General features: G+C 37.9%; 1 protein-coding gene across 2 annotated transcripts in view; it reads right to left on the minus strand.

Annotated features, from left to right (window-relative positions):
• PAFAH1B1 (platelet activating factor acetylhydrolase 1b regulatory subunit 1) overlaps nt 1-13289 on the minus strand; it is a 71271-nt gene that overhangs the window by 32617 nt on the left and 25365 nt on the right. For both annotated transcript variants that reach the window (XM_058560099.1, XM_058560098.1), the window contains one exon: nt 4114-4334. In XM_058560099.1, coding sequence (XP_058416082.1) covers nt 4114-4145 — 32 coding nt within the window. In that variant the 5' untranslated portion in view covers nt 4146-4334. The remainder of the gene's footprint in view (nt 1-4113; nt 4335-13289) is intronic.

The raw sequence follows: 13289 nt of genomic DNA on the forward strand, positions 1-13289 counted from the left end.
CCCTTCTCCGGCCATGCTGAGGCCGCGTCCCACACACAGCAACTAGAAGGATGTGCAACTATGACATATAACTATCTACTGGGGCTTTGGGGAACAAAAAGGAGGAGGATTGGCAATAGATGTTGGCTCAGGGCCGGTCTTCCTCAGCAAAAAAAAAAAGAGAAGGATTAGCATGGATGTTAGCTCAGGGCTCATCTTCCTCACAAAAAAAAAAAAAAAAAGAAAGAAAGAAAAAAACCAAAAGTGCCTACACAGAGGTATTAATTACAATGTTATTTGTAATTACAAAATAGTGGAAACTACCTAAATGTTCAAATATGGGAGAATGGTTGAAGAAACTATGGTATATACAGAGTGGAGTACTACCCAGCTGTTTTAAAAAAAAATGAGGATTTCTATGAACTGATATGTAGTGAGTATCAGGAGATATTGTTAAGTAAAAAAAAGCAAAGTGCAAAAGAGCACATATAGGATGCTACCTTTTATTTAAGAAAGGAGAAACAAGAAAACATACATATATCTCTTGTATCTTAATAAAACAATGAGGTTGGTTCTTACAAGGGGTAAGGGGGGATAACTTAGTAGAAAGGATTGAGAAGAGAATAACACTTCTGGATATACATTTTTGTACAGCTGTTCTACATATTCACAATATTAAATTAACAAGGAAGGGGGAACAAAACACAGAAAACTGAAAAACTGAAATAGATGAACCCAACTGTATTTCAAATGAATAATATAACCACACAAAGAGGGTGAGAAACAAAACAAAACTAATCCAAGTAACTTACAAACATAGGATTTGATTATATACTCTCAGTCTTGCGCATGGTAGACAAGGGGAGAACTGCATACAAATTCTGAACTCTTTCCAGGAGGTTTCTTTTTTGGAGTGCTGTGAGTATAACAGTTTTGAAACTTTTAGAAGTATTATAGGATTGAGCAAATGAGTTAATGTGTTGATATTGTTGAGAGTCAGAGTTCTCACAATAGAAGAAGGGAGACACAAAAATGTTATCAGGGAAGACAAGACAGAACCTTGTTAGAATAGACTGGAATTAGAAGTATACGTGTAGCTTAACGATTTCTAAAATAAGTGTGTGGACATGTATATGCACATATCAGTGGTTCTCAACTTGGGGAGATTTTGCTTCCTCAAGAGGACAGTGGCAATGTCTGGAGACATTTTTGGTTGTACCCTCTAGTGGGTAGAGGCCACAGATGTTGCTACATAACCAGCAGTGTACAGGACAGCCCCCACAGCAAAGAATTATTTGGCCCAAATTGTCAATAGTGCCAAGAGCTGAGAAACCTTATAAGTATGTGTACGAGGGTATCGGTATATGTGTTTATGCATACATGTATTTCCTAGTTCTGTCTACTTAAAGGGCCTAAGAGCAAGGACTCGAGTAGCAATGAGTACACTTAGTCCCCATATCATGGTCTCTAATATCATTCCCCACTAAGAGGAACCAGGGCTTCTTGGAGTAATGGCTGATTCCAGGGTTAAGGAAGGACAGGGACATAATAAGCCTGGAATATCTTGTTATGCTAGAAAGTAAAGAAGTGCTCACCAATAATGATAGGGGGATATTTAAGAGTTAACTGAAGAGGCTCCTATGGGACAATCTGCGATAATTCAAACAACTGAACAGTAACAACAATGAATGATAAACCATTGAAAGTATGAAAACCCATGAGTTCATATCAATGATGAAAACACAAGTAAATAAAAAGGAGGAAAAAAGATCCCTTAATTACAGTAAAATGGTAAATGCTGACTAATAAATGTAGAATGAGTGGTGGTGTTAGAAGATCATCACTTTGCAACCACTGTAGTAAAGTTGGTTCAGGCAAGAACCATCAATGGATATTAAATCTAGAGGAGAGGGCCGGCCCCGTGGCTTAGCGGGTAAGTGCACACGCGCTCCGCTGCTGGTGGCCTGGGTTCGGATCCCGGGCGCGCACCGACGCACCACTTCTCTGGCCATGCTGAGGCCGCTTCCCACATACAGCAACTAGAAGGATGTGCAGCTATGACGTACAACTATCTACTGGGGCTTTGGGGGGCGGGGGGGAATCTAGAGGAGAAATATTAATGGGAAACAAGAATGTTCCCATGGGCCAGCCCCGTGGCTTAGCGGTTAAGTGCGTGTGCTCCGCTACTGGCGGCCGGGGTTCGGATCCCGGGCATGCACCAACGCACCGCTTCTCCAGCCATGCTGAGGCTGCGTTCCACATACAGCAACTAGAAGGATGTGCAACTATGATATACAACTATCTACTGGGGCTTTGGGGGAAAAAAGAGGAGGAGGATTGGCAATAGATGTTAGCTCAGAGCCGATCTTCCTCAGTAAAAAGAGGAGGATTAGCACGGATGTTAGCTCAGGGCTGATCTTCCTCAAAAAAAAAAAAAAAAAAGGAATGTTTGCATGGTCAAAGTGTCTCCTCACTTATTTGTTGAAAAGGAAATAACAGTAACTATACAGTGGAGAAATCAGGCATCTTGACTGAGAGATCAAAATGAACATCATCATTGAGGGGCAGGTGGATATTGTACGTCTCTAGATATGACATCCTGAGAAAAATACAAAATTACTTATATGGTATTCTGGCGAAGAATGCATAACTTGAATCTAATCATGAGGAAACACTGGACAAATGCAAAATGAGGAACACTCTGTTACTAAAAAAAAAAAGGACTATCCTTCAAAAATATTAATATCATAAAAGACAAAGAAAGGTTGAAGAAATGTTCCAGATTAAATGAGACTAAAAAGACATGACAACTAAATATAATACCTAATCTTAAACTACATGGTATATCAAAGAGAAAAAAAAAAAATGCTATAAAGGACATTATTGGTTCGACTGACAAAATTGGAATATGGAAGGCAGATTAAAAAAAAAAGTATTGTGTCAATGTTAAATTTACTGAAATTGCTCACTGTACTGCCGTTTTATAGAATAATATCCTTATTCTTAGGAACTGCATACTAAAGTATCTGGGGGAAAAGGTCCTTGATGTATGCAACTTACTCTCAAATGGTTTAGGAAAAAAATACCGTGTTGTGTACACGTGTACACACACACACGCACACACAGCTACGGCGTGCAAATGGTAGAAAATGTTAACAATAGGTGAATTTAAATAAAATGTATATAAGTATTCTTTGTACTAATCTTACAACTTTTCTATAAATTTAAAATTGTTTCCAAATAAATAGTTTTTAAAAAGCCACAGGAAATTACAAAAAAAAAATCTAGAACACGAAGTTAATTTTTTTCCCCTACATTCTTCACCTACAAAAATAGAATGCTATAAAACATGGGATGTTATAAGATACTATAAAATAGCAGTGGTCAAATCATTTCATGCTTCTCTCATTAATGCATTTGCATTAACTAATATGTTAGCCATCTCACGAAGTTCAAATCCTATAACAGCCATTGGATGGCAAAAGATAAAAAATACGGTAAGGCAAAGGAAAGGCATTAGCAGTAACAACAAGAAAAAAGTTTTCATTTTTCTAATACATGGATTTCAGACTAAAAAATTTAGAAGAGCTTTGAAGCACCTATCTTCCTATTGACTATAATATATTTAAGACAAGCTTAGGATAAAACTTATCCCAACTAACTTACTTGTTTGTTCTGCTTTAAACTTACATACGATAAAGTCACAAGGGTAAATAACGCTATGTCAAGGTAAGACCCAGTTTTTTTTTTTTTGGTGAGGAAGATCAGCCCTGAGCTAACATCCACGCCAATCCTCCTCTTTTTGCTGAGGAAGACGAGCCTGAGCTAACATCCATGCCCATCTTCCTCTACTTTATATGGGATGCCACCACAGCATGGCCTCACAAGCGGTGTTGGTGCGCACCCGGGATCCGAACCTGGGCTGCCAGCAGCAGAGTGCGCACACTTAACTGCTATGCCACGGGCCCGCCCGAAGACCCAGTTCTAAAGTCAGAACAAACTGCCCAAACCAATATCTGAACACTCATAACAATCGTTTTAATCTTAGAATACATCTCCCAAAGCTGTATTTTAATTTACTAGTTTGTCCTTTATGAGAAGGTTTTTTTAAAAACACAAAACAGAGAAACTTACAGTTCATCTCGTTGTCTCTGGGACAGCACCATTTTGGCTGTAATATCAAGCTTATTTGATACAGTGGTATGCCCCTCCTCTGGGAAATCAAAAAGCTTTGCGATCCCTGGATTTATAATTAAATATGTCACTAAGTGGCTTCCAGGCAGGGGAAAATGATTCTTTTACAAGTGAATCCAACCAGTAACCAGGAGATATTCAACAAGTAAGGTTCATTCCACCTAAGGAGAAAGAGAGAGAAAAAAGATTATTTCTTTCACTTAGAATTTAAATTATTTCTAAATTATTATATGCAGTTTAGACTTTCAAAGATGAGGTTTACTGTGATGCTAATATGAATATTAGTGAAAATCAATGCCAAAATATATAGTATTTTACATATTTTAAATTATCTTTAATAGTTTACTGAGCCCAAACAGCACTATTTTTAAATTTACCCACTCACAACCATGTCACCTGCCAGATACATTGAAACCAATTTTATTAAATTTTAAATACTAACATATAACCTCTCCAGAAGACTATATAATTTTCTTGTTTAAAGACAAAAAATAAAATTTTCTAATTTACAAAAAAAAGGTATAATCTGAAAAAGTAAGACCGTTAAACTGTCTTTCATAAACTGTCCACAAGCCAAAAGGTGTCAACCATAACTGAAGTACCCTTCAAGATTGAATATTAGTGACCAATAATCTTAGAATAGCTGATATTACTTACAATGTAAACCATTTAGCAATCTCATGCCCTCCTAATAAATACATTTAATCAAGAAACAATATTATTTCAATTTATTTTGTATCCTTTAGAAGCATGTGTTTTAAAAAAAAATAAAAAACTGAAAGGACTACCCTAAATTCTATGTGATCACACAGTAATCTAATTTTCTAACCTAGTTTTCGGATAATATTAATATTTCAGAGCCCTTTATACTTGTAATACTATATAATTTTATTTATTTATTTATTTCCCCCGCCAAAGACCCAGTAGATAGTTGTATGTCATAGCTACACATCCTTCTAGTTGCTGTATGTGGGATGCAGCCTCAGCATGGCCAGAGAAGCGGTGCGTGGGTGCGTGCCCGGGACACGAACCCGGGCCGCCAGCAGTGGAGCGCACGCACTTAACCGCTAAGCCACGGGGCCGGCCCATATACTTGTAATACTATAAAATCAACTTCTATACGATATCTAAAAAGTATTGCGACCAGCTCAATAAGAGTAAATGTAGGTAAAAGTAAAAAAAAAAAAAAAAAAAAAAAAAATCAGAATTTTCTTAAAGAATTATTCTTTAATTCCCCCCCCCCCCCAAAGCCCCAGTAGATAGTTGTATGTCATAGTTGCACCTTCTAGTTGCTGTATGTGGGATGCAGCCTCAGCATGGCTGGAGAAGCGGTGCGTCAGTGCGCGCCGGGGATCCGAACCCTGGCCGCCAGCAGTGGAGCGTGCGCACCTAACCGCTAAGCCACGGGGCCGGCCCAAGAATTATTCTTTAAATTTCCTATTTTACAAAATAATTTTAAGTTTAGTTTGTCTTATCACATTGTACAAAAATAGCTAGATAGAATTTCCACTGTATTTAGAAAAATATATCTGAGATAGTCTTGCTTAAAACGCAGACTAGTGGTACATACAAAATTCACTTGGAAGGGAAACTTCAAAAGAAATAGGAAATCATCCTCCAAATGAAATGAAATTAACATCTACTAAGGGGTCCAGGGGACCACCTATCAAGAGATAGATCATGGACAGAGGAAACAAGGGCCATTTCTTGAGTACCCTTTTCATGCCATGCCAGGCACTATTCCAGGCACTGGGGATACAGTGGTGAATAAGCCAGTCAAGGAGGAAAAATGAGAGAGTACACTCTGGTTTTAAATACGAGCTCTGAGTCAAAAAGTGAGCACTCAGGTGTTACCAATGGCAGCTGCAGACTTCAATGGAGATCCTTTTCCATTGAGCAATTCCAGTAAATATAATCACGGATTTATTTTATCATCTTTAATTCTTCCGACCTGGAGCCCAGCTAGCTCAAAATGATAGCTGAAAGCCATCATTCCACTACGTCTAAATCCAGAGAAATATAACTAATGTCAGTAATAAATACCAGCGGATTTAGAACCAAACACAATGGAGAACCCAGAAAACCATCCCTCTTTGGTATTTAACAACTCCTAATTATTTAAGCCTCACTTGTCTAAGTCTTACTTGTCACCAAGCCAAAGCATGTAGGTACTCACACTCTGACAAAGGTCACAGTACGGTAAGTAAGGATTATCTGACAGTGGTGACTATCTGAACTGTCTACAGGTTTCTATTATCTGGGACGATGGTAATCCACTGACAGAGAATTAACTATATAAATCAAAGTGAAAAAGGGACATGGCAAAAATCCCTGTTTAAATCAGGAAAAAACTCCACTATATTATATACATTATCAGGTCCAATTTAATTATAGAGAGACTGCCTCTAGCCAAAAAAAGCAAACCAATGTGCAAGAATTACAATAGTACTAGAATAATGATAAAACCAAGACATAAACAAATCATTGACTGTATAATGATGTACTACACAAATTATTCATTCAATAAACACATACAAAACACTTACTATGTGATAGGCGCCAGGTTTAATGAGGGAAAAGACATGGTCTTTACACTCAAGAAGTTACAGTCTACTGGAAGAGTCAGCCAAGCAAGAGAAAATTAAAACACTATGAAAAGTGTGACAAGTATTACCACATAGTGGATGAGATGACTCAGGATGAAGCTGAGGAGGTAAGCAGGGGCTAGAACACAAAATAAGCTCAGGTCTTTACAATTTATCCTAGGGGCAATGGAGAGCCATTAGATAAGTTTTTTAGAAAAATCACTCTCACTTTTATAGTGCAGAAAGACTGGAAAGGAAGATATCAGATAGGAGGCTTGCAGTAATGAAGGTGATAGATGATGAGGATCCTCACTAGCATAGCAGCAGTAAATGAAGAGAAGTGGATGGATTTAAGCTATTTACCAGGCAAATTTTACAGGGTTGGTGAACAGATGTAGGCAGCAAGAAGGTGAGAGAGAAAGGTCAGTTAAGGAGTCTGGACAACTTCCAGAGATTTCTGGCTTAGAACCAAGTGGAACAGGAAGGCAGTAAGTATGATCCACTCCATTTTAGATACATTGATTCCAAGATGCCTGTGAGATTTCTAGCAGGAAACTGTACAAACAAATCAGCTCTGAAGAGAACAAACCTACCAAAAAAAAAAAAAAAAGGTTTGGCCCTTATCAGCTTAGAGATGGTATAATTGAAGCCATGACAATGGACCAGATGATCTATGGAGGGTGTGTAGAGCAAGATGAGCAGAGAGCCTAGGCTAGAGCCAGGCAGAGCAACACCAACACTTAGAAGTCTACAATTAAGGCTGAGAGGAAGCAGTTAAAGACGTAAAAGTAAAAACAGGAGAGAGTATGTCACAGAGGCCAAGGGAGTATTTCAAGAAGAGGCAATCTACAGTATCCAAAGTTATCCACCTATCAAGCAAAATAAGGTCTGAAATGGGTCTGTTCCATTCAGTACAGACCTCACTGATAACCTTGATGAGAATGGTTTCGATAAAATGGTAAGGACATGGTTTCACATGGTGGAAACCATATTTAAATGGGCTGATGAGTGCAAGGAGATGAAGTAAAGATGATATCATAAATAAATATATTAAAAATGGATGGAAATGTTGAAAAGCAGTTTTCTTGATTGTTGTCTTTCTCAATGAAGTGAGATGTTTAAACGTTAATGGTGGAGAAAGAAAAGACACAGGAGAAATAAAGCAACAAAGAATTTTAATATCACCATTTTCATCCCCTAATTAACCAAAAGCAAACAAACAAGAAACAACCAGACATGACATATCTCTTGAGAGAATAACACTATACCACCTATAAAGTATTCTTGCCACAAAATCAAATCTAAATCTGTTCAAGTCTCTGGCTCCAATTATCAATTTGCAAGAAGTATAGAGGGCAGTGAAATATGTTCAAGACACCATGGGGATATAACTAGCAAAATCCAGACTGTGAAAAGCACTATAAAATAAATGACCCAATTTCTTCAAATAAATTCTAAAGAAAGAAAGAGTTGGAAAGCGAAACCTATAGATTGAGAGACAAGTAACAAATCAATTGATGACAATTTACAGACCATATTTGTTATTTAGATCTAGATTCAAAAAAATTGTAAAATAAACAATTGTTTGTAAAATAAACCAATGAATAAACATTTGGGGAAATATGAACGACTGGATGTCTGATGATATTAAAGAATAATTGTGAATTTTTCAAGAGTGATAACACTACTGTGGTTATTTTTTAAAGTCTTTTAGAAATATACAATGAAAATCTTACCAGTAAAATATCATCTCTGGGATTTGCTTCAAAAAACTTAGGGTGGAAGGGCCGGCCTGGTGGCTTAGCAGTTAAGTGCGCACGCTCTGCTGCGGCGGCCTGGGGTTCGCAGGTTCGGATCCCAGGTGTGCACCCAGGCACCACTTGTCAAGCCATGCTGTGGCAGCATCCCATATAAAGTAGAGGAAGATAGGCCCGGATGTTAGCCCAGGGCCAATCTTCCTCAGCAAAAAGAAGAAGATTGGCATCGGATGTTAGCTCAGGACTGATCTTCCTCACACACACACACAAAAAAACGTAGGGTGGAAAGAGTGGATGGGGAGAGACATATGAAACAAGATTAGCCTTGGGTTGATAACTGTTGAAGCTGGGTAATGGGTACATGAGGGGTCATCACACTATTCTCTAATTTTGTTTATGGGTCTGATATTTTCCACAGCAAAGTCTTTTTTAAAAATCAGAAGAGGGAATTACTCAATGGAACAAAGACCTAAGGGAGGAGGAAGAGAAAGGAATGAAAACCACATGTAGAAGTCTTACACAAAAAGATGGGTCACCCCTTCCACTGTGTTAGAAAGAAAGGAGAAAAAGATGCAAATATGTTTTTATATTTTGGGAAAATGGGAAGTGAGGTCATTTGCTGAGTAGGGGGAGTAAGGAAGAAAGCATTAAGAGGTTTAAAATAGCTGCTATGAAGAGTGAGAACAAAGAAAGGACACAGAAAGGACATTTTTTAGATTGGAGACTGAATTTTTGTGTGTGTGTGTGTGTGTGAGGAAGATTGTCCCTGAGCTACCTTCTGTGCCAGTCCTCCTCCATTTTGTATGTGGGACACCACGACAGCATGGCTTGATGAGCAGTGTGTAGGTCCACGCCTGTCATCCCAACTGCTAACCCTGGGGCCGCCGAAGCGGAGCAGACAAACTTAACGACTATGCTGCTGGGCCGGCCCCAGAGACTGAATTTTTAGTGGTGTCAATCTACAAAGATGTGATTTTTCTTCAGCAAGTATGTCCACTGTGGCTGCAGACACAGAAAAGTCATACATTTAGAGATCTAGGATGGGGCTGAGGGCTTGCAAGGTATGTGTGATGAATGCATGATGAGGAGAGATGAAATAATGGATTAAAGAGCCTAAAATGCATTGTGCAGAAAGCAAAAACAGCAAAGGCAAATAGAGAGGAGAGGGCTCAAGAAAGCAGAGGTCTTGGGCCAGCCCCGTGGCTTAGCGGTTAAGTGCGCGCGCTTCGCTACTGGCGGCCCGGGTTCGGATCCCGGGTGCGCACCGACGCACCGCTTCTCTGGCCATGTTGAGGCCGCGTCCCACATACAGTAACCAGAAGAATGTGCAACTGATACACAACTATCTACTGGGGCTTTGGGGGGAAAAAAAAAAAAAGGAGGAGGATTGGCAATAGATGTTAGCTCAGAACCGGTCTAAACCTCAGCAAAAAGAGGAGGATTAGCATGGATGTTAGCTCAGGGCTGATCTTCCTCACAAAAAAAAAAAAAAAAAACAGAAAGCAAAGGACTTTATGTCCTGGGAGAATACTTGAAAGGTTGTAGTCAGAGAGTGGGATAATTAAAGACTTCCCAATTTGTTAACTATTATTAACTTTATATTATTATTAACTATATGTTAATAATGCCTTTCTTACAACTAGCTAAGTATTGATACATGGTAAAGAGAGACAATGGATATGATGAGCACTAGATGCAGATTAAGAAAGAAGATGTGGGTTCAAGTCTGTCATCAACTATACAACCCTAAGTAAATCATCTAACTTTTCTGGAAAGTAATAACATCTAAGGCTCCTTTTAACTGAAATTACTTCATCCTCTATCAATTTCTTACTTTTAAGTCTTCCTACCTTTAACATATATTTTTTTGCTATTAGAAAGCACAAGTATGTGATTGAGCTATCATACTTAAAAATATAATATAGAGAATGTACAGTATTTCTCAGAGTTACCTTTCCAGTTAGCTTTTAGCCTAATATTTAAACATATAATTGTAAAATATCCCCTGACAACAGAAATAAATGGTTCTCAAACGGAGGAAAAGAGATAGAGTATTTTGCAATGAACAATCTATACTCATAACCAACAGTACAAATAAATCAGGCAATATTTTCATACCACCTGGTAGAGGAGTTCTTAACCTTTTGTGAGGGTCACTAGATTCCTTTGAGAATGTAATGAAAGCCAAGATCTCTTCCCTCAAAGAAGCACATATGAAGATAAACAAAATATTACATGCATTTTCAGGGGGTTCACAAATCCTTCCCAAGTCAACATAATGAATGAGAAGACTTATTTTTGAAATGTATTTTGGCAGTACTTCAAGAATCTCTCCTAAGCTACTTGTATATATTACAAACATATTTCATATAAGGGTCTGATTTATTGATTTGCATGTCAATATCTAGATGTTCTTAGAGATCAGATTTTCTTGTCTAAGCACTAGAGACAGGCTTCAGTATGCTTTTTGGAACAAAGAATTCTTAAGCTTTCTATATTCTAATATTATATACACTTATCTGCTACACCAATGCAGCTCTCCTAGACAACAATGTCTAATACTTGGGTAAGTACCTCACCATAGAAAGAGAAAAGGGAAAAGTAAAAAAGAAAACAAAAAGGAAATAACAGAGCATTAAAAAATACTCTTATAAATCAGAACGATGAGTAAATTATTAATTTAAATTCTTCTCGGGCCGGCCCCGTGGCTTAGCAGTTAAGTGCGCACGCTCCGCTACTAGCGGCCCAGGTTCGGATCCCGGGCGCGCACCGACGCACCGCTTCTCTGGCCATGCTGAGGCCGGGTCCCACGTACAGCAACTAGAAGGATGTGCAGCTATGACATACAACTATCTACTGGGGCTTTGGGGGAAAAAAAATAAGTAAATAAAATAAATTCTTCTCATTTTAAGTTTCAGTGTGTTAACATAGGTTTCACACTTATCAAAACAACCTTTATAAAATATTATTTCATTAATAATCTATTTCCTACACTGGTCCTTGCCAACTAGGAGTTTATGAAACGGGTAAATAATACAGAAAACAAAGAATGTGTGAGGGAAAACATAAACTAATTATATGCTAACAGTAGCAGAGTTTAACATAAAAAGTGGAAATCATCAGATTTATTTATTAGATGTAGAAGAAAGAGTTTAAGAGAGCCACTAAAAACTTATATAGTAATTGATTACCAACAGTTCCTGCTCTCATGAAACTGTCACTCAACAGTGATTTAAAGAGGGTCAGCAGATTATCCACCTTGTTGAACAGCACATATTATATAGCTCATAAGCCTAATCCACATAATATTTTCCAGATACAGCAATGAGGCAAGGCAGAAGCTATCGTCAATCAAGAATTATTGAGAACCTTTGAGACCAGTTAGTTGTTTTTTTGTGTGTGTGTGTAAGGAAGATGAGCTCTGAGCTAACATCCATGCCAACCCTCCTCTTTTTGCTGAGGAAGACTGGCCCTGGGCTAACATCCATGCCCATCTTCCTCTACTTTATATGGGACGCCGCCACAGCATGGCCTGACAAGCAGTGCATCGGTGTGTGCCCGGGATCCCAACCCGGGCCACCAGCAGCAGAGCGCACGCACTTAACCACTACGCCACGGGGCAGGCCCCAAGAGACCAGTTAGTTTTTAAGAGTTATGTAAAATCTGTTTTTTCCCAGTAAATCGTATACTTCATGATACTCTACAAATCATCAGGTTTTTAGAATAATAGTTCCAAAAAAACAGAATTTTTCTCAAAGTCACTAATGGGACATAAGATATTTTATTAATCTGTATGACTATTCATATTACAGATAAACCCTTCTTGATGTTTCCAACTAGTTTTACCATTTTATCCAATTATCTTTTTTTTTTTTTGAGGAAGATTGGCCCTGAGCTAACATCTGTTGACAATCTTCTTCTTTTTCTTTTTTCTCCCCAAAGCCCCACTACATACTTGTATATCCTAGTTGTAGGTCCTTCTAGTTCTTCTGTGTGGGACACCACCTCAGCATGGCTTAATAAGCAGTGAGTAGGTCCGCGCTCAGGATCCAAACCGGCGAACCCCAGGCTGCTGAAGCAGAACGCGTGAATGGGGCCGGCCCAATCCAGGTATCTTTATATAGGTTTTGTACACAATAATCCACTAAAGAAAAAAGTTAATCTTTTTAAAAAGGTGGTAAAAAAGAACGAAAAAATATTTGCCTATAATTTAATGAATTTAGATTTCAATTTGAGTTAGAGAACTAAAAGCTACTTTCTTAGTTATGCTGCCTATACAAGATGTTTTAAAAGAATCGGACCAAGGCTTAAAGAGGACAGATAACCAGCATCCAACAAAAAAGAGACATAAAATTTATTTACATCACATTATAATGTTCCTACCTAATAATCTGTTTTTTGGATAATCAAAAAAGAATCAAACTGAAATATATAAGAGAATACTGAGGTAGAATATAGTCAAGTCACAAAAAAGTTAAAGAGAATTAGATAGAAATTTTTTATATTTATGAAAAATCTGTACATTTCCATTCTAAAGTGAATGTTACAGTTCCAAGAATATTCTGAACGCAAGCAAGGTACAACACTATGATACTTTAGGCTTAGTTAGACAATCAACTCAGCAAATGCTTGGTGAACCTCACCTAAAATTTCAAGCTATAACGAATAAAATTTAATCAAAACAGAAAATTACTTTCTTTTTAATGTACTAAAAATCAGGTGGAATTTATCAAGTAATATTTATGAAAATAGGAGATGGGGGCAAAATTCAGGA

The sequence above is a fragment of the Diceros bicornis genome, chromosome 18 (assembly GCF_020826845.1).
Source record: "Diceros bicornis minor isolate mBicDic1 chromosome 18, mDicBic1.mat.cur, whole genome shotgun sequence".
In the NCBI taxonomy this organism is placed as follows: domain Eukaryota; kingdom Metazoa; phylum Chordata; class Mammalia; order Perissodactyla; family Rhinocerotidae; genus Diceros; species Diceros bicornis.